This window comes from Mastigoproctus giganteus, chromosome 4 (assembly GCF_048544385.1).
Source record: "Mastigoproctus giganteus isolate SK-2022 chromosome 4, ASM4854438v1, whole genome shotgun sequence".
In the NCBI taxonomy this organism is placed as follows: domain Eukaryota; kingdom Metazoa; phylum Arthropoda; class Arachnida; order Uropygi; family Thelyphonidae; genus Mastigoproctus; species Mastigoproctus giganteus.
In genome coordinates, this window is record NC_143578.1 from 163,879,699 (window position 1) to 163,902,377 (window position 22,679).

Sequence of the window (22,679 nt, forward strand, 5' to 3'; positions counted from 1 at the left end):
TGGGAGCACCCACTCTTCTTGGGTCATCACGAACATCCTCACATCCATCTTTGAACTGCTTATACCATTCATACAAACTGATATGGCTTAATGTTTCATAATCCATAAACAGTTTTTAACATTTCATATGTTTCGGTTGCCGAATTTCCTAGTTTAAAGCAAAATTTGATATTCGTTTCTTGCTCCATTGCAAAATTGTGACACAAAAAGTTAATGCTACTACCAAAACTTGTGTTACTTGCAACCTATCAGCCTACTGAACAATCTCCGTATCACCATCTGTTGGAGGATTTTGAACTATGGCATACCACTTATTTTCAAACTCACCGAACATAACTTCAACAACACCTGTCTGGGAACTTTACTGCCACACCTTATATATATATGTGCATACTCCTCATGACGTGTGCGTGTGTGTGTGTGTGTGTGTGTGTGTGCACAAGCACATGCATGCATGAAACCTATCACCAAAAACTAATGTACACTGTAATGCCCTCATCCTAACAAAAATTAATTAATGACAGTGGGAAAATGTTTTCACTCCTGTTACCAAAAAATTTATAAATTTAAACTGCACACTCCTATTTCAATCTTATGAACTTTTTATATGAAATATCTTCAGCTTTTATGCTACATTTAACATGTTTAACAATAACATATGTGCAGGTTAAACACAGCACCCTGTTTAAAGTATTTTTGATGAAATGTACTATCAAGCATGTGTAACAAAAGTGAAAATTACCAAATGTATTTCCTGTAAGATAAACATGCTTTCTGTTAGGAACAGTTTGCTCAGAGAAATTTGGCTTGGTCTCATTAGTTCAAAAAACAAAAATTCTTAAACTGGGAGTGATTTTCCTATAATAAAATGGAATAACAAGAGGGTATGTTTCAAAAAATATAATCTTCACTCCTAAAAATATATGACAACTAAGATAACCATAAGATTTATGTAAGATATATGTACTAATCACAAAATTTAAAACTTCTTTAATAATAAGATTTTGAAATAATAATATCCTTGTTGCAAGATATAGAAGTGTATTGCATTTGAGAAGCCATATCAGTCAATGAAATATATACAAGTAAGTACACAAGAATGTCTTTACTTAGAAAAAAATATTACTATAACACTGCTGTTTGGCACAACAGTTTTGGTGTTGTTTACATAGAATAACTATTACTGTATTATTTAAATATAAATAAATTGCAGAAGTAACCTTTCTAGTTCCTGCTTTACAACTAGTTAATCTCCAACCACCTTTTATAAGTATGAATGCAGTGTGACTACAACCTCATGGAAACATTGCACCTTACAGCTGTGATAAAATGATCAAAAAGTTGCTTATTTATAGCTGGAAACATGAAATTACTTCCGAAAGAGTAGCAAGCCACCATGATTTATAAAATTCTTGGAGGCCACATAGTTAATCTTTGGAGGTTAAAACATTAATTTAAGGAGTAAGATACTGCTCAAATCTTGTTCTGCCATCTTGCTGATGGTCTTTTAATGTTCATTGTGGTTATGACTTCCAGGATTTGATGCTTTACATCACTCAAAATACTTGATGGAAAGAACCAAAATATTTCTGTAAGATGTGCTCAAATAGTATGGATTTAATGATTAGCTTAGTTGATCGAGTCCCATCCAATTTGGATAAAACTAAACTCACCCCACCCAAAGTCGTTACAGATAACCTAATAATATTTTATACAATAATACTTCTAGTGACAAATGGGCCTGGAGTACTGGGGTCCATAGTTTAACAGATATTTATTTAAAGTATACCCAGTATAAAATAAAATAAAATAAAATATTTCCAGAAGCTTTCGGAACTCGTGTCCCTTTCTCAACTGACAGAATTTTTGAATACATTACAAGCAAAGTGTGGCACGTTACTCATTCGTCATTTATTGATGGATGATCACTGGCGCAAGGCAGCACACGTCCGTGCTACAACAATGACGAATGAGTAACGTGCCACACTTTGCTTGTAATGTATTCAAAAATTCTGTCAGTTGAGAAAGGGACACGAGTTCCGAAAGCTTCTGGAAATATTTTATTTTATTTTATTTTATACTGGGTATACTTTAAATAAATATCTGTTAAATAATACTTCTGTGCTATACTATATGAATTGCTATGAGCACCTCCATTTCAGTTGCAAGTTCATGGTCCCAGAATGTATTGACTGCAATATACAGAGTGACTACACTCCATACTGGCATCTTTGAACTATATTTCTCAGAGTGAGAGTAGCTTAGCATAGCACCCATTTTGAAACAAATTCAATGGCAAACACAATAGCTCACAAGTAAAGACATGTGGATAGTAAAAAAAGCTGTAATTTAATTTTTTGAATACCATATTGATTTTCAATTAGGACAGACCTCAATGTGAGGTGGGTGATATTTGGGATAGCCCATTCCAGCATGCAATGGTAGTAACATCATAGTCACTGCTATTATTAGATATGCACATATGAGACACCTTTATTAAGAAGTGGGCCTCTTTAATAAATTAGGGATGCAGGTCAAACAAATAAAGTTTACTTCTGGGACTCCTTACCATCAGTAACTCCCCCCCCCCAAATGTGCATATGGGCCTATACAGAAAGATGGTCCTACATACAAAGCATCAGTTCCTTGGAATTTGTGTGTTGTGCTGTGTTTGTTTATTGTATATTTTCTTATATTTTTATCTGCTATAATTGTCATAACACAGGTGGCAATATGTGGTGTATTTTTGAGAAGCATGTGTGCGTGTTGCACTTTGATAGGCACTCGATTCATTAGTTGTTAATAATTTTCAGATTTAAATAATGCAGACAACAGCCAATAAGCTGATTGCCCAGTTAATTATTAATTCTATGGCTATACTTGGCTATACTGCACCTGTTTTAGTACTATTTCAGTATTTTTAGTTCTCTTACACTTTTACTAAACAACAAGGAGTACATCACGAGATAAGTTATTGAGTTTTTCAAACTTCTCGTGCATCACCTTGAAAATGAAATAAGTAATGAATCACCTACTTTAACTACTGCAGAAAATAACTTATCAACAAAACCAATTATAAATTCAATGAGCAGGTATTTCTTTATTAAATTTACTATGGTGAAATTAAGTTCTGAAAATATTAATTCTAAATGCGAAAACAAAAAACTGAAGTTGATCAGTTCAGTTTCACAAATATCTACCTATAAAATTGGAGAAATTACAATATAGATAAAATGTATTTAAAAATGTATTTGGCTTCATTTTGAAAGCCAAAAATTATAAATGGGTTTTCAAAATGCAGATCTACAAAAATCTAGAAATCCTCAAAACGCAAGATGTAAAAAACAGTTATAATGAAACTACTAAAATCCAAAAACTTGGGCAATGGGCCTTGGAGGATCTTACAATTTCCAACAGTCACTTGGTTTTTAAATTCTGTACAGTGGGATCAACTGTTGATGTTACCAACAGCAAATTCTAAGTGGGAAGCATTCAAGGAATTAATCATGGAAGCTACTAAAAGTTTCATACCTATTAAGAAATATTGCTCAAGGTTTAGGCCTAAATGGTTGTCAAATGAACTAATGAGACTTGTGGCAGAGAAGAAAAATGCATGGGATGCATATAAATTATCAGGCGATACAGAAGCCTATGGCACATATAAGCTAGTCTGTAATCAAGTCACAAAGGAGGTTAGGCAGGCAAAGGCAGATTACAAGAAATCCTTGGAAAAGGATGCTAAGAAAAACGGCAAGGATTTCTTTACTTATATAAACTCTAAAAGGAAAGGGATGAATCCGATTGGTCCACTTGATATCGATGGTTCGACTTTAATGATCCTGCTCAGATAGCAAACAAACTGAATGAGTATTCTGCATTCACACATGAGGAATTATTAAGGTTTGAAAATGTCATGTTATCAAATTGCAGCAGGGTGCTTAATGATTTTGTAATAACTGAGAGCAAAGTGGAGGAGAAATTGTTGAAGTTAAACATAAGGCACCTGGGGTGGATGGGATCTATCCAATTATATTAAAGGAGGTGGCAAAGGAAGTAAGCAAACCCTTAGTCATAATTATGAGAACATCCTTGGACTCAGGGGAGGTCCCAACTGACTGGAGATGTGCAAATGTATCCTCAATTCACAAAGGGGGGATCGAAAGGTCACGAGTAATTACCAACCAGTTAGTTTAACTTCTGTTCCAGGTAAAATAATGGAGTCACCGGTTAAAGATGCATCGCACGATCATCTAGACACGACTGCAGCAATAATTCAGACACAGCATGAATTTGTTAAGGGTAAGTCTTGTCTGACAAATTTGATTGGGTACTAATGATGTGTCACAAAGGAACTGGATGCAAAAAATAATTTTGATATCATATACTTCGATTTTGGGAAAGCTTCTGACACTGTTGCGCATGGAAGACTACTGTACAAATTGGAGCAGAATGGTATTAAAGGTTGCTACAATGGATAAAAGGATGGTTGAGTGGGAGAAGACAGTGGGTGGTAATCAATGGGTGCTGCTCTTCGTGGACTAATGTTATTAGTGGAGTCCCACAGGGTTCGGTGTTGGGTCCACTGTTGTTTTGTATATTTATCACTGATATTAATGAAGGTATATCAGGCTTAGTGTCGAAGTTTGCAGATGATACAAAGGTTGGCAGGGTTGTTAATGACAGTAATGGCAGTGTGATACTCCAACAGGATCTAGAAAATTTGGGCAGATTGCCTGAGAAGTGGCAATTGAAATTTAACATTGACAAATGCAAAGTACTGCATATGGATTAGAAGTAACCCCAGAGAAACATACCAACTGTGTGGTACTACATTTAAGGTGGTAGAAAATGAAAAAGACCTGGGAGTAATTGTGCAGTCAGATAGAAGTTTTCTGAGCAATGCAGACAGGCTGCCAGAGCAGGTCATGAGGTTTTGTCAATGATATACAGGAATTTTGCTAGCAGGGAAAAGGAGGTGATTGTCCCTCTGTATAAGGCAATGGTCAGGCCACGCCTTGTGTACTGCGTACAGGTCTGGAGGCCTAATTTTAGGAAGGATATAGATTTGCTTCAGTGTGTACAAAGAAGGGTAACAAGATTGATGAGGGGAATGAAGGGATCCTCTTACCAAGAGAGGCTTAAGTTCAGCAAATTGCAGCATCTGGAGAGTAGGCACATGCGAAATGATCTGAATGAGGTGTATAAGACATTGAATGGGTTGAGCAAGGTGGGATTCTTCCTCTTGCTCAGATTAAGAACTTGAGGGAGGATAGATTCAAATTGAGCAAAGACAGTTGTAGAATAGGTGTGCGGAAATTTGCCTTTAGCCAGCAGGTGTTTAACTGCTGGAACAAACTTTCATCTGTCGTTGTGTAAGTTTAAGGAAAACCCCAAACACGAAAGGTATAAAAACCTATAGTACTTAGTACCGTGCATGGGTTGAAGGAGAAGTATGGGGGGGGGGGGATGCCGGAAACTTTGCTCTAGAGACTAAACATGGGTTTCACCACTTCAAGCCTCCAATAAGCAAAGTGGTGGTATTTCACCGGTTGATGAAAGTCATCTACCACCTATAATTGATAGGTTAAATAAATTTAAGGAGGAACTGGACAAACATTTAGAGGGAACTGTTTTGTAATTTTTTTTGGCTGATGCTGCATAAGCTCATACACTTGCTTTCTTGCATCACATGCCACTACTACTACAACAAAAGACATGTTACACATTTAAATGCAATTTTAATCATATAATAAAAATCTATAAGTTTCTTAAAATATGATAAAAAAAAGCTACAGATTACAATTTAGAAAATAAAAATAATGACAACCAAAGATTATTATTAATTTCTCAGTAAAAGAAATTTAAACAAAAAGTTGATATTTAAATTCTTTAAAAAATTAATCATTACAATTACTAACCTGTGGGGCAGTGGCAGATGAAACGATTTACTTCATCTTCACATGTTCCACCATGTAAGCAGGGATTACTGGCACATTCATTAACATCAGAAAGACATCGTGCATCATAATAACCACGTGGACAATCACATTTGAAACCATTTACTAGATCAGTACAAATACCAGCATTTGAACATGGGCTGCTGGCACATTCATCAATATTTGTTTCACAATGAATACCTTAAATAATAATCAAAAATTAATACACCAGCCATAAATACTCATTTTTTATTATGCAAAAAATGTCTGTGAAATAAAATCATAACATAAAATATTTCTAATTTTTTTTTATGGCTCTGAAAGTTTAATACAGTTTTGTTCAATTTTTTTCATATACAAGCAGTTCCCACTTTACGAGTTCCTGGGTTTATGATTTTTTTTTTTTTTTTTCTTTCCAAGTATCAACAAAATCAAAAATATGAACATTAATTGCAATACAATGGAGAGCTCACAAATGACGACCTCCTTGAAATGACAAATGTGAAAGAAGCTGAGGAAGAAGAAGATTTAACAGCTGAATCTCCTATTACTATTAGTTCCTTCACTCTCAGGTGGCTTGACAAAACTTTTCAACACAGAAAAGATTCAAATTTCGAGCGCACTAGATAAGTTGGTACAGATTTAAAAAATGCTTATGCATGCTATCATGAAATTTATACAGAAAAGAGAAGACTGTCTTAAAAAAACCACTCTTGAAGCATTTCTGAAGAAGGCAACTCCTTGTGCTTCCAACAAAGAGCCAATAATGAGTGATGAGCCATCAACAAGTGCATCTAGTTGATTATGATGAAGAATAAACATTCTTTAACATTTGTATGACATAAATAATTTCTTTATTATTATAATTTGCTTGATTTTAAAAGCTTTGTTTTCATTCCTTTGGATAAATAAATCATTGTTTAAGCATAAATTATTGTTTTGTTGACATTTATTTATCATTACTATGGTCAAATTTCATTGTTAAAAACATAACCCCTGTTTTTAGCATTATGTCTATGGGAAATAAATTCCCGCTTTACGAGCACATGCTAGGAACAAATTAACTCAAATTCGGGAACTACCTGTAATAATATTTAATAATAGATAAAGATCACAAAATATTCACATCATTCATCAATGTTACATAGACATGAATACTGAAACATCACTGATAAAAAAAAAAAAAAAAAAAAAAAAAACAAGCACACTGATTCAAAATACAAATACACTGATGTCCAAAAAATTATGTTATAGCCAATTTGCTTTTATACCATTGTGTAAATTTTTACATAAGTGTGATATTGTAATAAAATTTAATATGAAAAATCTGATTTTAATATTTGGGGCTACACAGAAGTGTAGTCCCAAATATAACCAGTCAACTGGGTGACCAGTGCAATGTTGAGTCAGTCTGGTGTGGTACAAGCACTGGTAAAACAAAATTGAGAGTAGGAGCATGTTACAGTCGTAATGATTGCGATGAGTATACCAAACAGCTATACAGAGAAATAAGAGTGGGCCAGTAAATCAGAATGCTTGCCTTATAATGGGGATCCTGACATTCCTAATGTTGACTGGAATTTGTGGGCTGGTCACTAGCAAGACTTCTATTTATTTATTGGATGACTGTTTTCTACAGCAGCATGCTAGAGAGGCAAACAAAATGAAGCAATACTCTTGATCTGGTTATCAGCAGTGATTCTCTATGCACTAATAATCTGCAGGTAAAAGATCCACTGAGTGGCAGCAATCAAAATGTACTAATGTGGAATTTAATTAAAGACATCACTACTATTAAGGATAAAGGGAAAGGCTTTTGCTTTCATAAGGCTATCATTTCATTTGGTTTCATAAGGAAGAATTATGAATGTAATTAGTATTAATATTAACAAGAGAGACTTCACAGTGTGCAAGCTTCAGGAATAAAAAAGTGTGTAGCTATTATTTTCAAGCAGCCACACAAAAAGTGAAAAATAAAACGATAAAAAATAGAGAGAGAGTTTTTTTTTTTTTTTTTGGATTTTAGGAGCATTAGCAACTAAGGCCATATTGCTCTGGGATATGTGGTGATCATTCTTTGACCTTTCTCCGTATTGGTGGTGACGGGCTCGAACCCCGGTCTAATCAAGAAGCGTGTGCTACGCACTGCTGCTCCTTCCCACCTGGCTACGAGAGAGAGAGAGAGAGAGAGAGAGAGAGAGAGAGAGAGAGAGAGAGAGAGAGAGAGAGTGAGAGAGAGAGAGAGAGAGAGAGTGAGTGAGTGAGTGTGTGTGTGTGTGTGTGTGTCTTTAATGCCCTTCACGGCCAAAAAGCCAGGGGTTGATGTCACAGGAAACTATTGCAATGTCACAGGAAACTATTGCACTTGCACATTAATAAAAATAATCACAAAAATTATAAAAATTAAATGAAATATATAAGATTTTGTTTGCTTCCAGCACTGACAAGCCTCTATAGCTACTGGCACTGATTCAACAAGTGGACAATCAGTTTTCTTCATGTTTGTACCCTAACAAAATAAATTATTATACAGGGTGCATAAGACAAAAAGAACAATAAACAATATCTTATTTATTTATTGAAATAATCTGCTTTCATGTCTGATTCATTAGAATGTGCTCAGGTGCATTCAGCAGACCCCATAATTTTGCCTATGGCATTAGTACAGGCCAAGAGATGTAAGGAAGCTAGACTTTAGCTGAAACGCCCAAAAAATAAATAAAATAAATAAATTTTTATTTTTTTGTTATACACATCCACTACCAAAAGGTACAAATTTAATGGCCCTTTAAATTTCACCAGACTGGCAGTCACAATCACTATGCATGAAGACAGTTAATTCCAGTGGTTGACAATATGCTAAACAAATGTAAACTATCTGACATCCAGCCTATTAATTATTTCCAATGGTTTATAATTATGTTCCCTAGTTTTTGTATTCCATGTCAATGTGAAAATTCCACCACTGTTCAAGTTTCTTTCCCTCTCAGTGCTTTATACACTTTGATCAGATGGCCCACCCCAAAAGATGGAGGGGGGGAGGTGTTAAAGTTACAGTACAGAGTAGGTTACAGAGCCTGGAAAAACTTACTTTCCAGGATCTATAACCTGCTTTTTTTTTTTTTTTTTTTTTTTTTTTTTTTATGAAAACCTCAAGCACATGAGGTATTAGAATCTATAGTACTTATTACAATGCATAGGTTGAAGGCTAGGAAGATGAAAGAAAATACTTGCTAACATTAGACTAGAATTTCTGTAGATTGTAATTTTATGGAAATATGTATGAAGAAGAAGAAGAAGCAGAAAAGTTGGTTCTGTGAGTTTGAAGTTAGAGAATAAAAGGATACTTTTATTCTCTAACTTTGTCCATATGTGTAGTTTGATTTTTGAGTTCTTTTTTCTTTGTTTGAATTAAGGAAAATATAAGCAACTGAATTTATCAGATCATAGAGGTAACCAAGCCTTAGTCACTTGATACTACATATTGGCTGGTTGTACCAATGACAATATATTGACAACACTGAATTTAATTTAATTAAAATTACATATATACTTCTGTTTAAACTTCAGTATAACAAAATTTATTATTAAACTCAGTTATAATTTTAAACATTCATGAATTATCAAAAATATGTTAAATTAAAATGTAAATATATACCTGTAAATCCTGGTAAACACTGGCACAAATATGAATTAATACCGTCTACACAGGCAGCTCCATTTCGGCAAGGATTACTGAAGCATTCATTCACATTATATTCACAGTTAAGGCCAGATGTTCCTGCTCTGCATCGACACTGATAGCCATTGATCAAATCCTCACAAAGACCACCATGTTGACAGGGGTTACTAACGCATTCATTTATCTGTGTTTGGCACAGAAGACCTGCATATCCAGGATGGCAATTACAAGTAAAAGAGTTTGTTCCATCTACACATTCTCCATGATGGCATGGAGATGACTGGCAATCATTCACATTGGTTTCACAGCTAGCACCAGTAAAGCCTAAAACAATAAATAATAATTAGCCAATGGCTTTTTTTTAGCTTCATAATTACCAAGCATCACACTGATCTTATATCAACATTCACAACCAGAAATGTTTGTAAAATATTGAATCAACAATGACACTAAGAAATAAAAAAAAAAAATGGTCAATCAGGGGTCCCAACCTTTCTATTTATTTTTTAATCGGCTACTACGATCAGAAAGTTATAATTTTTTCTTGTGCCACAAAATTTTTTTGTAATTAGCATTAGCATTAGTAGAGGCATTTGATGCAAGAAAGCAAGCTTATGCAGCATCAGCCAAAAAAAAAAAAAAAAAAAAAAACCACTTCCACTTCACCCCTCTGTTTGTTCAAAATACCTGTCCAGCTGAGCCTTAAACTTATTTAGGCTATCAACCTCCACTACTACAAGGGATGGAAGTCTGTTCCACCAACCAACCACCCGCTGGCTTAAGGCAAATTTCCGCACGTCTATCCTACATCTGTCTTTCCTCAATTTGAATTTATGCCCTCTCAGGTGATTTTTCTGAGCTAGAGGAAGAATCCCATCAGCATTGAGAATGCTCAAACCATTCAAGACTTTATACACCTCTATCAGATCACCTCGCTGGTGCCTAGTCTTCAGACACTGTAATTTGCAAAACTTAAGCCTTTCTTCGTAAGAGAACCCCTTTGTTCCATTCACTAATCTTGTTGCCCTTCTCTGTACTCGTTCCAGCAGCTCTACATCCTTCTTGAAATGAGACCTCCAGACCTGTATACAGTACTCTAAGTGTGGCCTGACCATTGCCTTATACAAGGGAATAATCACCTCCTTATCCCTGCTGGAAAAATTCCTGTATATCATTGACAATACTCCATGAGCTACTCTTGCAGCCCGTCTGCACTACTCAGAGAACTTCATATCTGCCTGCACAACCACCCCCAAGTCCCTTTCATTCTCTACCACTGTCAGTGTAGTACCACAGAGTTGATACATTGCTCTGGGGTTGCTGTTTCCCATGTGTAGTACTTTACATTTGTCAATGTTAAACTTCATTTGCCACCTCTCAGCCCATCTGCTCAACCTTTCCAGATCCTGTTGCAGCAGCATAGTGTCAGTAGTGTCCTTGACAACCCTGCCAACCTTTGTATCGTCTGCAAACTTGGACATTAAGCTTGATATACCATCATCAATATCATTTATAAATACAGAAAACAATAATGGACCCAACACTGAGCCCTGAGGGACTCCACTAATAACATTAGTCCACGATGAGCAGTGTCCATTGATTACCACTCTCTGTCTTCTCCCCCTCAACCACCCCTTTATCCATAGCAGCAATTTGCCTCCAATGTCACACTGCTCCAATTTGTGTAGCAGTCTTCCATGTGCAACAGTATCAAAAGCCTTTCTAAGATCCAAGTATATAATATCAAAGCTATTCCCTGCATCCAGTTCTTTTGTGACTGCATCATAGTATCCAATCAAATTGGTCAGGCAAGACTTCCCCTTAACAAAACCATGCTGGGTCCGAGCTATAACTGAAGTCTTGTCTAAATGATCCTGCAGTGCTTCTTTAACCAGTGCCTCCATTAATTTTCCTGGAACAGAAGTTAAACTAACAGGTCTATAATTACTTGTGTCAGCCTTTGATCCTCCTTTGTGAATTGGGGTCACATTTGCACATTTCCAGTCTATGGGTACCTCCCCTGAGTCCAAGGAAGCTCTCATAATTATGGCTAAGGGTTTGCTTACTTCCTTTGCTGCCTCCTTTAATATAACTGGATAGATCCCATCCACCCCGGGTGCCTTTCTTGTGTTTATCTTCAACAGTTTCTCCTCCACTTTACTCCCAGTTATTTCAAGATTCTGTAGCTTACTGCTAGAGTTGAATACACCTCTGGCATTCCCCTCGCTGAATAACTCCTCATGTGTGAATGTTGATGCAAAATATTCATTTAGTTTGTTAGCTACCTGAGCAGGATCATCAACAGTTGACCCATCAATATCAAGTGGACCAATCTGATTCATCCCCTTCCTTCTAGAGTTTACATAAGTAAAGAACTCTTTGCTGTTTTTCTTCGCATCCCTTGCCAAGGATTTCTCGTAATCTGCCTTCGCCTGCCTAACCTCCTTTGTAACTTGGTTGCATATCAACTTGTATCTATCATAGGCTTCTGTGTCGTGTTAATTTGTAAGTATCCCATGCATTTTTCTTCTCTGCCATATGCCTCATTAGTTCATCTGACATCCATTTTGGCCTAAACCTTGAACAATAATCAATTAAAAGTTCTTTAATTTTACCTGTCTAATGCTTTGCAGTCGTATACATACCCACTAGTGAATGGAAATCACTGATGCAAAGCATTAAAGTAACACAAATGCTTTATATACACAGTGGCAGCAACATAAATTACATCATCCTATTAAACTTTACTATTTCCTTAATAACTCCCTCTATAAGTAAAATCATGTCATCCTGCAAACAAGTGTGATATTAGAGTGGTACTGCATTATCTTGTTAATAAAAGCATTCGCCTGCTGCTATCTGCATTCACTTCCTATTCAGCAGTAATATGAAGTACTCTCAGTTAACTCCAAGAAACAAAAGCTTAAATATTGCTCTTGATAGGAAGGGCTTTTCTATAAGTGGTTATTATTTAATTTGCGGACTAGTGCAAGATTTTATGTTTACAGCAAATTTTCCATAATTGCCACTAGAGGTGCTCTCCCTGATCACTAATGAGCACTCTGTGTGCACATGCTAGTACTTGTCGAGCTAGTGTTACATGTAGAGTTTTTTTAGCTGCGTGTCACTGACAGCTGTTTTGAAGTATTGTGTTGGACATACAAATTGAAAAACGATAAGCAATTTGTTATTGTGTCAGATGGGGCTTAAATGCATTGGAAACAGTTAAAAAGATGAATGAAGCATGTGGTAATGAGTGTCTTAATGGGATGGCCACATTTAAATGGCACAAGCAATTCAGCGAAGGCTATGAGTCTGCAGATGACCCAAGACCTGGTCAGCCTTCCTCCTCAACAACTCCTAAGCAAATTGCAAAAGCCCAGGAAATCTTGGATGAAGACAAGCAAAATTCGTGAATTAGCTGTTAGAATATCCTGCAATGGTACACAACACTACACATCCTTCCACTCCCCCACACACTTTTTAAATCTCTAGCCTACACAGAATTCTGTGCTACACAAACAGAGTACACAGTACAGAGATGGGAACCCCTGGTGCCATCAGACAACTAACACACTTTGCACTTGTTAGAATATCCACATGTCAAAATGTTGCAAATCTCTGCCGGCTGAATTCCACACAATTTGACTTGAGAACAAAAACAGCAAAGAGTAAACTTGTGCAAAGAAATGATTGATTGTTTTGAACTTCAAAACTTCTTAAATCAAATAGTTACTTGTGATAAAACTTGGATTTTTCACCATGATCCAGAAACAAAACAACAGTCGAGTGAGTGGAAGCATTCTGATTCACCAAGACCTAAGAAACTGAGCTTCTCCTTTGGCTGACAAACATGTGGTTCTTCTGTTTTTTGACATAAAAGTCATTCTTATTACACATTTTGTGCCACATGAAACAACTATGAATAAGAAAGCATACTCTGAGGTTCTCAGAGTCAAACTTTGCCACACCATTTGTGATAAATGTCGTTAACTTTCCAGTATGAAGTAGTTTCTCCGTAAAAATGCCATGCCCCATAAGGCTAATAAATTGCAAGCAGTGTTCATCGCCATGGGTGCCAGAGTTCTTCTGCAACCACTTATTCACCAGACTTAGCCCCATATGATTTCTTCCTGTTTCCACGTCTGAAGAAAGCTCTAAAAGGTAAACGTTTCACGCCCGACAATGATACTCACAGAGACACAACAGAAGCACTTCCACTGATCCACCCTGAAGATTGACCATTTATGACAACCCTCTGTCCCCTATCTTTTAGACATCCTGCAATCCAGCATAAGATCCTACCAGTAACTAAAACCCCTTCCAGTTTAACATAGCATTCCATGAGGGATTGTATCAAAAGCTTTACTAACATCTAGATATATAATGTCAAAATTATAACATTCAAACACAAAGGTAGTTTAATGCAAGTTACAATTTGGTTTAATGACTACATCACAGTAGTTTACAAGATTGGTCAAGCATAACTTCCCCTTAACAAACTCATGCTAGGATCTATTCAAAATACCATTCTTGTTGAAGGATCCTGAATCAATCCTAGCATGGGTTCATTAAGAGGATGTCATTCTGACCTATCTTATAAATTTACCACCTCTTTAACACCATCTTTGTGGATTGGGAGACATCAGCAGTTCTACAGTCCAAAACAACCTCTCGGGAGGTCCAATAATACTCTCCTTAACATTTCCAATGGTTTGATACACTTGCATGCAGCGTTTTTTAATAACACCTGAAAATATATATTCATCTTCCTCCTTTAATCTCAGTACCTTTTCAAACAGACATTTCTTTAAGATTGCTATATCACTTATTTTACATTTCTGCTAGGCTTTCTATGGATCTTCCATTGTAACCAATTACAGGACCTATTGGAGTTACTCTTCTTTCTGGTATTCACATATTAAAAGAACTCTTTATCCTGTCCTTAGCTCTCTTTGCTAGTGCCTTCTCATCACCAGCTTGAACCCATTTTACTCCACCAGCAGCTTTATTACATATTCTCTTATAATTCTCATACAAATCAGAATCAATTTCCATAAATGTCCCATGCTTCTTCTTTTTGCTCAACTGAACTCTTTACCTCACCTGCCATCCATTTTGGCATCTTATTTTTATGGTTGTTGTTTTGTTTGTTTGTTATTTGGAGCATTAGCAACAAAGGCCATATTGCTCCGGGGATATGCGGTGGTCATTCCCTGACCTTTCCGCATCCTCCGTATTTGGTGGTCACGGGTTCAAACCCCAGTCTAATCAAGAAGCATATGCTACGCACTGCTGCTCCTACCCACCTGGCTACGGAGGCACCTATGTTTGTGGAATTTGACCACTGGTGTGAATGAATTTGTGGCTTCAAGGACAAATCCCTTAAACATTTCTCCCATTCAGTTAGACTCCTTTGCGAGAACTAAATCCATGATATTAGACTCCCTTTGCACTCTCTCAGACATGCTGAAATAAGTAGCAATTATCAAGTTTGTTCAAAAACCTTTTACTATAGTGTATTTCTGGTCCAAGTACTAGAGGTAGGTTGAAGTCACCCATTATGAGACAGTCATACTTGCCAGCCCATTCTAATTGCCTAAAGGGATTTCTGCCATAGTCCTCAGAGTAATTCAGCTCACAACATACCCCTACTATTGTATTCCCTTTACTTCAAGTCATTGCACACCACACTGACTCAACATCTGCATTATCTTGATCTGATCCCATGAAAGACTCTTGTTACCTTTGGGCAGTTTTTGATCAGAAACAATCACTCCCCCTACTCCTCTATCCTTCCCCATCTCTCCTTAACACACAACATTCACTACAATGAAATTTGTTTCATATCTCTGAGTGGCACCACATCTCAGAAAGCCCAACTACATGAGCATTAGATGACCTAATAGAAAGCTCAAATTCATATAATTTGTTTATTTACAATACTCCTGGCATTACTATATATAAAAAAAATTAAGTTTTTTACTTTATTGCTTTTGACAACCCTTATTCACCCTTATAATTACTTACAAGTGTTTTTTCTTGTGGTCCTTGATTACTGATGGATTTTGCTTCTATTACACTTTCTCTTTCAGTGTTCAAGATGATTAATGGCTGCCCACAAATGCTCTCGGAGAGGGTAAAAATGATGCCACTGAGCCGATCTGGCAGTTTCCCTGAACTCTTAATGCATCCTCCATGGCATTAGCAAAACGTTTTGCATTTCTACTGTTTAAGTGAATACTATTCTTACAAAATGAATTCCGTCTACTAACTAAGGCCACTCATACTGAGAAAAATTCTTCTCTCCCACATAAACCTTGCCAAGTCCCTGATGCTCAGAGTTAATCCACAAGGCTTCATCACTAAATTTCTCCTATCATGTCTGGGCAGAATTGCACAAACAAGAACATTTGTCCTATCTCACACTTTTTCAACATGACCTTATATTTTATAAGCTTGTTTGTTTCAGCTTTAAATAATTATTCCTCACTAGTCCCATTACAAGCTGATGAACTGTTTGTTTGTTACACTGTTAATTTTTGCTCCCGGTAGACATATTTTGGTTCTATTCCATCTACTTTCCTAAAGAATATATTACTTGTTGCCCTTGCAACTGAGTCCCCAATTTTCAAAATTGAAAACTGGAGCTACGCTATTACCTTGAGTCAAACTGGAGCTACAATGACAGAAAAAAAAAAAGGTATATAAGAAATGCTATATGTATTTTTGCATTTCTTTCTATGCACCGCACACTATCCTTTTTGCTTATTTGTTTGCAAATACTGATTACATTGAATTTTCTACTTTGAAACTAAAAAATTGCATCTACACACAAGATAAACATGTTACCTGTTTCAGATTTTACAATACATGGAAAATCTTGTCTATGCCTTTGAAATTTTATGGTGTATTTCTTTGACATCTATTGAAAGATACTATTAATTTGCTTCTCACACACTATCAGATGACTGCACATAACAGAGAACAAAGCTATTAAGCTGTCTTTCTATTTTGTAGACTAGCATACCTGACAGCCAATTTGTAATGAAATTCACTAACTTTTTAAATTACAATTTTAATGCAATTTTACTACTTTTAGCAAAAGAAAAAGAGAGAGAAACTGAGTTTTTGAAAAAAAAATAAACAAATTATCTGTTAACAACTATATTATGATGATGAGATGAAGAAGGGATCAAATCAAATAAAAAAATGGACTCTCTGTCATAAACATGGAGAGTTGGCTGGCAATGTTACTGTGATCTCTGTAATTAAGAGTGCATGATGCATAAAATAGTATCTACTGCTCTTCCTAAAATTTTAAATGATAATTTCATCTCTTTTGACCCTTCACAGAAACCCTGAAGTCTGGGTTAGATCTGCAACCCTGGGCCCCAACTCATTAGTTACTGATGAGCTGCAGCTCCCCTATATTCATTCTCTTGGTTTCTATGACACCTGCTTATTCTGACACCATATCAGTTATGCTAATTCCACTTATTTGCCATTTAAGCTTCTAACAATGTTTGTATGGTACCTAACTTAATAGTTATTCCGTTAGTATATTTTAGTACTGTGTGTGTCCTGCTTCCTGATAAGCACAGAGAATGTTGTTGGTCTGGACCAAAGTCCCAGTCAGCATGAATCTCAATTGCTTTGTCCTACTATGGTCACCTTATCCAATTTTGTTGGCATATTTGCATTGAAAAAATGTAAAACATAAATAACACAAACTTGACTAAAACTCTTAACAAAACTTACTGTAAAATAATAAAAGACACAGGAATAATAGAAATCTTCCAGAAAAAACCATTTCATGCAGCAACTTTTGGGCAGCAATCATTGTGAAATGAAAGTGACAGTTTCTTTCCTATGTTTTATCACAACTGAGGTACCTGTTTCAAGTACAAAGCTAAAAAATATGCAAGAATTAAAGAATTTTTTTGCAGTTCATATGATATAGCCCAGTGAGGGGGAGAGGGCACACACTTCCAAGTAACTGCCTCAGGTGCAGAAATATCTTGCCCTGGTTCTGAAGAGTGCTACTCAGAACAATTCTTATATCTTGTTGTACATTTCTGTTCATCTGCACTGAACTAGTCCTTTATGCTTTTGTAAGTATATTTACTACTTTTCAACCAAGAATAGAAAATTCTAATTAAAAAATGGATACTAATGGGTACTATTATTATTAGCCATATGGGCCTACTTATGCTGCACCAGCCAAAAAAAAATTTGAGTTACCCTGAGAGTGAGAGTAAGAGTATGAGAGAGAGAGAGAGAGAGAGAGAGAGAGAGAGAGAGAGAGAGAGAGAGAGAGAGAAGGGAACCACCAAGAAAGAGAAGAATGATGATATCCAGTCAGGACGTAACTAAGGTTATCTCAGTTGATGCCAAACTTGATACATAATCATTGGTACACTGAGTACAATTATCCATTATAATGTATACAAGAATAATAATAAATAAGAATATTTAAGAGCATACCAGGTGGACACAGACAGGAAAAACCAGCTATTGCATCTGTACAAGTCCCTCCATTCAGACATGGTTGGTTAAGACAATCATCATCATTAACTTCACACTTCTTTCCAGAAAACCCAATAGGACAAAGACATTTAAAGCTGTTAATCCTATCACTACAGATACCACCATTGAGGCAAGGATTTGGGTAACACTCATCAATGTCCTCTTCACAATGAGATCCACTGTATCCTGTAATACAAAAATTGATGCTTAGGTAAAATTAAAACAATAAAGAAATATACATTAAAATATTAAGAGCAAAACTGCTAATTTCAAGACTTACATTTCTTGCTAATTAGGTTTAAATTATTTCCAACTATTTACAGTAAAATTATTTACAGCTCATAGTGCAGGGTAGAGCTTACTGGCAAATACAGATACTTAACTTAAAACCTTCAAAAAAGTTTAAAATATTAACAATTAAAAATAAGAAAACAGAAAATATTTATCTTTTAAATTTAAAAAATACAAAAGAATAAATATATATTTGAAATATATGAGGTGGGGCAATAAAGTTCTCAGACTGGTGTGTTGCAGTCATGTTTGATAAATCTGAAAATAAGCAGAAATGGCATGTCGTAGTTCAAACTTCCTCCAACAGATGGTGGTATAAATTGTCCAAAGACTGACAGGTTGCAAGTAATTACCAGTTTCATTAGTAACATTAATGTTCTGTGTCACAATTTTGCGATACGGCAACGAATAAATATCAAATATTTGTTTTAAACTGGGAAAATCTGTAACAGGAATGTATGAAATGTTAAACACCATTTATCGTGAGGAAATAGTAAGTTGCACCAGTGTATTTGAACAGTATATGCTTAGAAAACATTCAGAGATGGATATAAGGATGTTCATGATGACCCAAGAAGTGGGTGTCCATCAACCTCTTGAAATGAGACAGAACTGCAGAAGTTTGGGGAGAAAGTGACAAGTCGTTTTGACTCTCAGAATGATGAGATGGGTGGGAATAAAATGATCCATAAAATTCTGCATGAAAATTTAGCAAAAAGGAAGGTTGTGCAGAATTTGTGCCATATACAGCCTTACAGATGATCAGAAGCAATGAAGAGTGTCATCATGCAAAGACTTCATTCAGGCTTGTCAAGGCAATCCTAATTTCCTCAATTTCCTCCTATTGTCATTGGAGATGAGTGTTGAGTGTTTCAGTATGATCCAGCGGACTTCAAAATCATCACCCAGGCCCAAAATGTTTTGTTTACAAAAGTCCAAGATCAAGTTGATGCTGATCATGTTTTTCGACAAACGGCATGTGTGATTCACAAGGAATTTGTACCTAAAGAAGAGAGAGAGGGTCAATGCTACATACAGGTGTTTCAAAGACTACTACAATTCATAGTACATATAACTGATCACCAATTAACATAAACATACTGAAACTAAATAAATCATCATTATCAAAACCATGACAGTGTAGCTCCTCAGAATGTGGAACCCACATAAAGTGCACATGTTGCTCTTCCTTGGTGCAGCTAACTGTATTGCACTACAAATATAGGTTTACAATACTTCTTCAATTAAAAAAAAAAAAAAATCCCTTACATGTTACAGCACTGCTCATAGCCAAGAATGATAAATTCATATGGTTTTAATTCTTGTATAATTATTTGCATAAAATACTTAACTCTGTGACAGTATAGCATGATCTGACTGACCCTATAGAAAAATATTTATTGCTGGTGCCTCACTGGTTGCAGATTAATAGTTGTCACTTCTTGTACCATCTTATTGCTATCTTTATTCTTGTAAGTACTACTATTTGATTTAATTTATAGTGAGGTTCACTTTGTATAAACTGAGGAAACTTCGGTCATCTTTGGAAACTTTGAAAGTCTGAGCGATTTCACACATTCATTTTAGTTGGTTTGGTAGTGGAACACTCTTTCATCACAATGAAAAATGATATATTTCAGTTTTATATTTAAATTATTATATTAATCTGGTTTTTGTCTCATTATTATTATTATTGTTAGTGAAATGAATATAATACAAATAATGAAATTGTTAGTGACTAATACTATATTGTATTACATGATGATTATTATTATTAATCACAAAAAGTTATAACTTACTAGTACATTAGTGCTATTATTGTGTAAAAAAATAATAAAACACATTTATAATACTGCCATTAATTTCTTTGCCTGAAGAATTACAGATTATTCTCAGATGTTTCGTGGAATTTATTGTACCACTTCTTCAGTGATTGTAAAGATAGCATAACTGGTAAATTATGGTAATTTCATTTATGAAGAAGTGTTACAGAAAGTACCAGAAAATGTTTAAGCATAATCTGTAATTCTTTAAGAAAGTAAAGGTATATTCCATGCAGGTTGTTGAAGTGCTCATTATTTCACCAATTTCCATTTCTTGATATCCCTGTGCACTATGCTACTAAAAGAATATTTAAGTGATGAAAGGTTATAGGCAGAAATAAGAACAGTTTATTATTTTTTTTTCACTGAAAAATGTTAATTTCAAAGCACTTTCTTAAATATTGTCCATATAATATCGGTGTAAATACACCATAGTTAACCCATAGATTTGAGCTACGATTGTAGCGTCGAAGGCATCATTTTTAATTGTATCTCATAATGTGGTTGCCTTCACAACAAGATAGCTACTATTGAATTACTTCAAATAAATAATGCTTCTCTAGTAGAGAAGACTACTGTTATTTATTTTCAGCGTACCACCACCCAGACGATCGTTTCGAAGCTTTTTGGCTTCGTCATCAGTGGACGGGTAGGTAATACAACAAGCCATCTCAGTTGCAAAGTTATATCCACATTATGAGAGATGCCACAATCGTAGCTCAAATCTATGGGTTAACTATGGTGTATTTACACCGATATTATATAGTTAATTATCAAAACCCATAAGGATTATGCCTAGTGCATTTAATTTTCCAAATACATTACCACCACACCCTTCTGGCATCTCTCATAATGTGGATATAACTTTGCAACTGAGATGGCTTGTTGTATTACCTACCTGCCCACTGATGACAAAGCCAAAAAGCTTCGAAACGATCGTCTGGGTGGTGGTACGCTGAAAATAAATAACAGTAGTCTTCTCTACTAGGGAAGCGTTATTTATTTGAAGTAATTCGATAGTAGATATCTTGTTGTGAAGGCAACCACATTATGAGATACAATTAAAAACGATGCCTTCGACGCTACAATCGTAGCTCAAATCTATGGGTTAACTATGATGTATTTACACCGATATTATATAGTTAATTATCAAAACCCATAAGGATTATGCCTAGTGCATTTAATTTTCCAAATACCTTAAATATTGTATAAATTTGCTGTGGTGGAATATGTCTCCACCAAACTTAAATTACAGGATGCTTAATAGTTTCATGTTTCTCTTTTATGGTACTAACATATTTTAAGCAAAATTAATAAATAAACTTTTTGTTTAATCAAAACTAATAAGTATTTTTCTACACAAAAAACACAGCATTTACAAAATTTTGAATTATTATTAAAAAATAAACTTATTAAGAGTTTTAATCTACTGCTAAAGATCAGTATTAGCGTAATATAATACGAGTGATATTGTCAGGCTAAACGATATCATCCGTGTTACTTGACGATACTACTGCCGTGTTAAAATTATTCTTGAGCCGATTTAAAAGCCACGCGAAGTTAAACTGACTTCGGAAATTCTTTCGTGTAAGATTTCCAAATATTTTTAATACAATTTCCACGAGCAAAGTTCAAAGAAAACTATTAATTTACGCTTCATAAAAGTTCAGGTCGTTTTTACGGTCCTAGACAACGCCTTTCTTCACCAAACTCCGTAACTGGTTTTCTACGAAGTCCAGAAAACGCGTATACCAAGCCAGTACAATGAGCACGACTGACACTGACCTTGTAGTTGATGAAAAACACAGATCATGCCCTCAAGCCAGTGGCATACATGCGCAATAACCTTTTGGTGAACCTAGGGCTACCATTCTTTTCAAAATGGGGACTAAATAACCCTCGGGCAACAATCACTGTGGTATTTTAAATAGGAGGGGTAAGCCAGGGATGGAAAAGCGCTCAATGGGACACCAGTGCCCGCACTGTTCTAGCTACTGGTCGTTTCATAACAACGGTAACACCATTAAAAAATAAAAATAATATATATATATATATATATTATTTTTATTGGTATTTTATATTTTATATTTTAATGGTATTTTAATATATATATATATATATATATATATATATATATATATATATAAAGTCAATAATTCGAACAAGCCAGCATTTATTTTTTTTATGCAGGTGCCATAAAATAATCACAGTAAGCGCGAAGTTATGGTGACCACGTTTGCGAATTGAATTTTGATTCTATTTAAAACGACAATTCTAATAAGCGAAAATCGGAGGAAGTATTTTATACACCCTTACAGGCTATAAAAATGAAGATATAAAGCACAAATTTACAATTTTATTACCTTACCAATTAACAAAATTAAATGACACGTGAAAATCGACAAACAAACTGAATGC

General features: G+C 35.3%; 1 protein-coding gene across 1 annotated transcript in view; it reads right to left on the bottom strand.

The window, feature by feature from the left end:
* The window catches only part of LOC150087161 (uncharacterized), a 249,257-nt gene that overhangs the window by 105,288 nt on the left and 121,290 nt on the right, over nt 1-22,679 (bottom strand). Inside the window, exons 10-12 of the mRNA XM_090372995.1 lie at nt 18,106-18,333; nt 9,595-9,942; nt 5,919-6,137 (exon numbers count right to left, since the gene is read on the bottom strand). Of these exons, the coding sequence (XP_090229121.1) occupies nt 5,919-6,137; nt 9,595-9,942; nt 18,106-18,333 (795 nt within the window). The remainder of the gene's footprint in view (nt 1-5,918; nt 6,138-9,594; nt 9,943-18,105; nt 18,334-22,679) is intronic.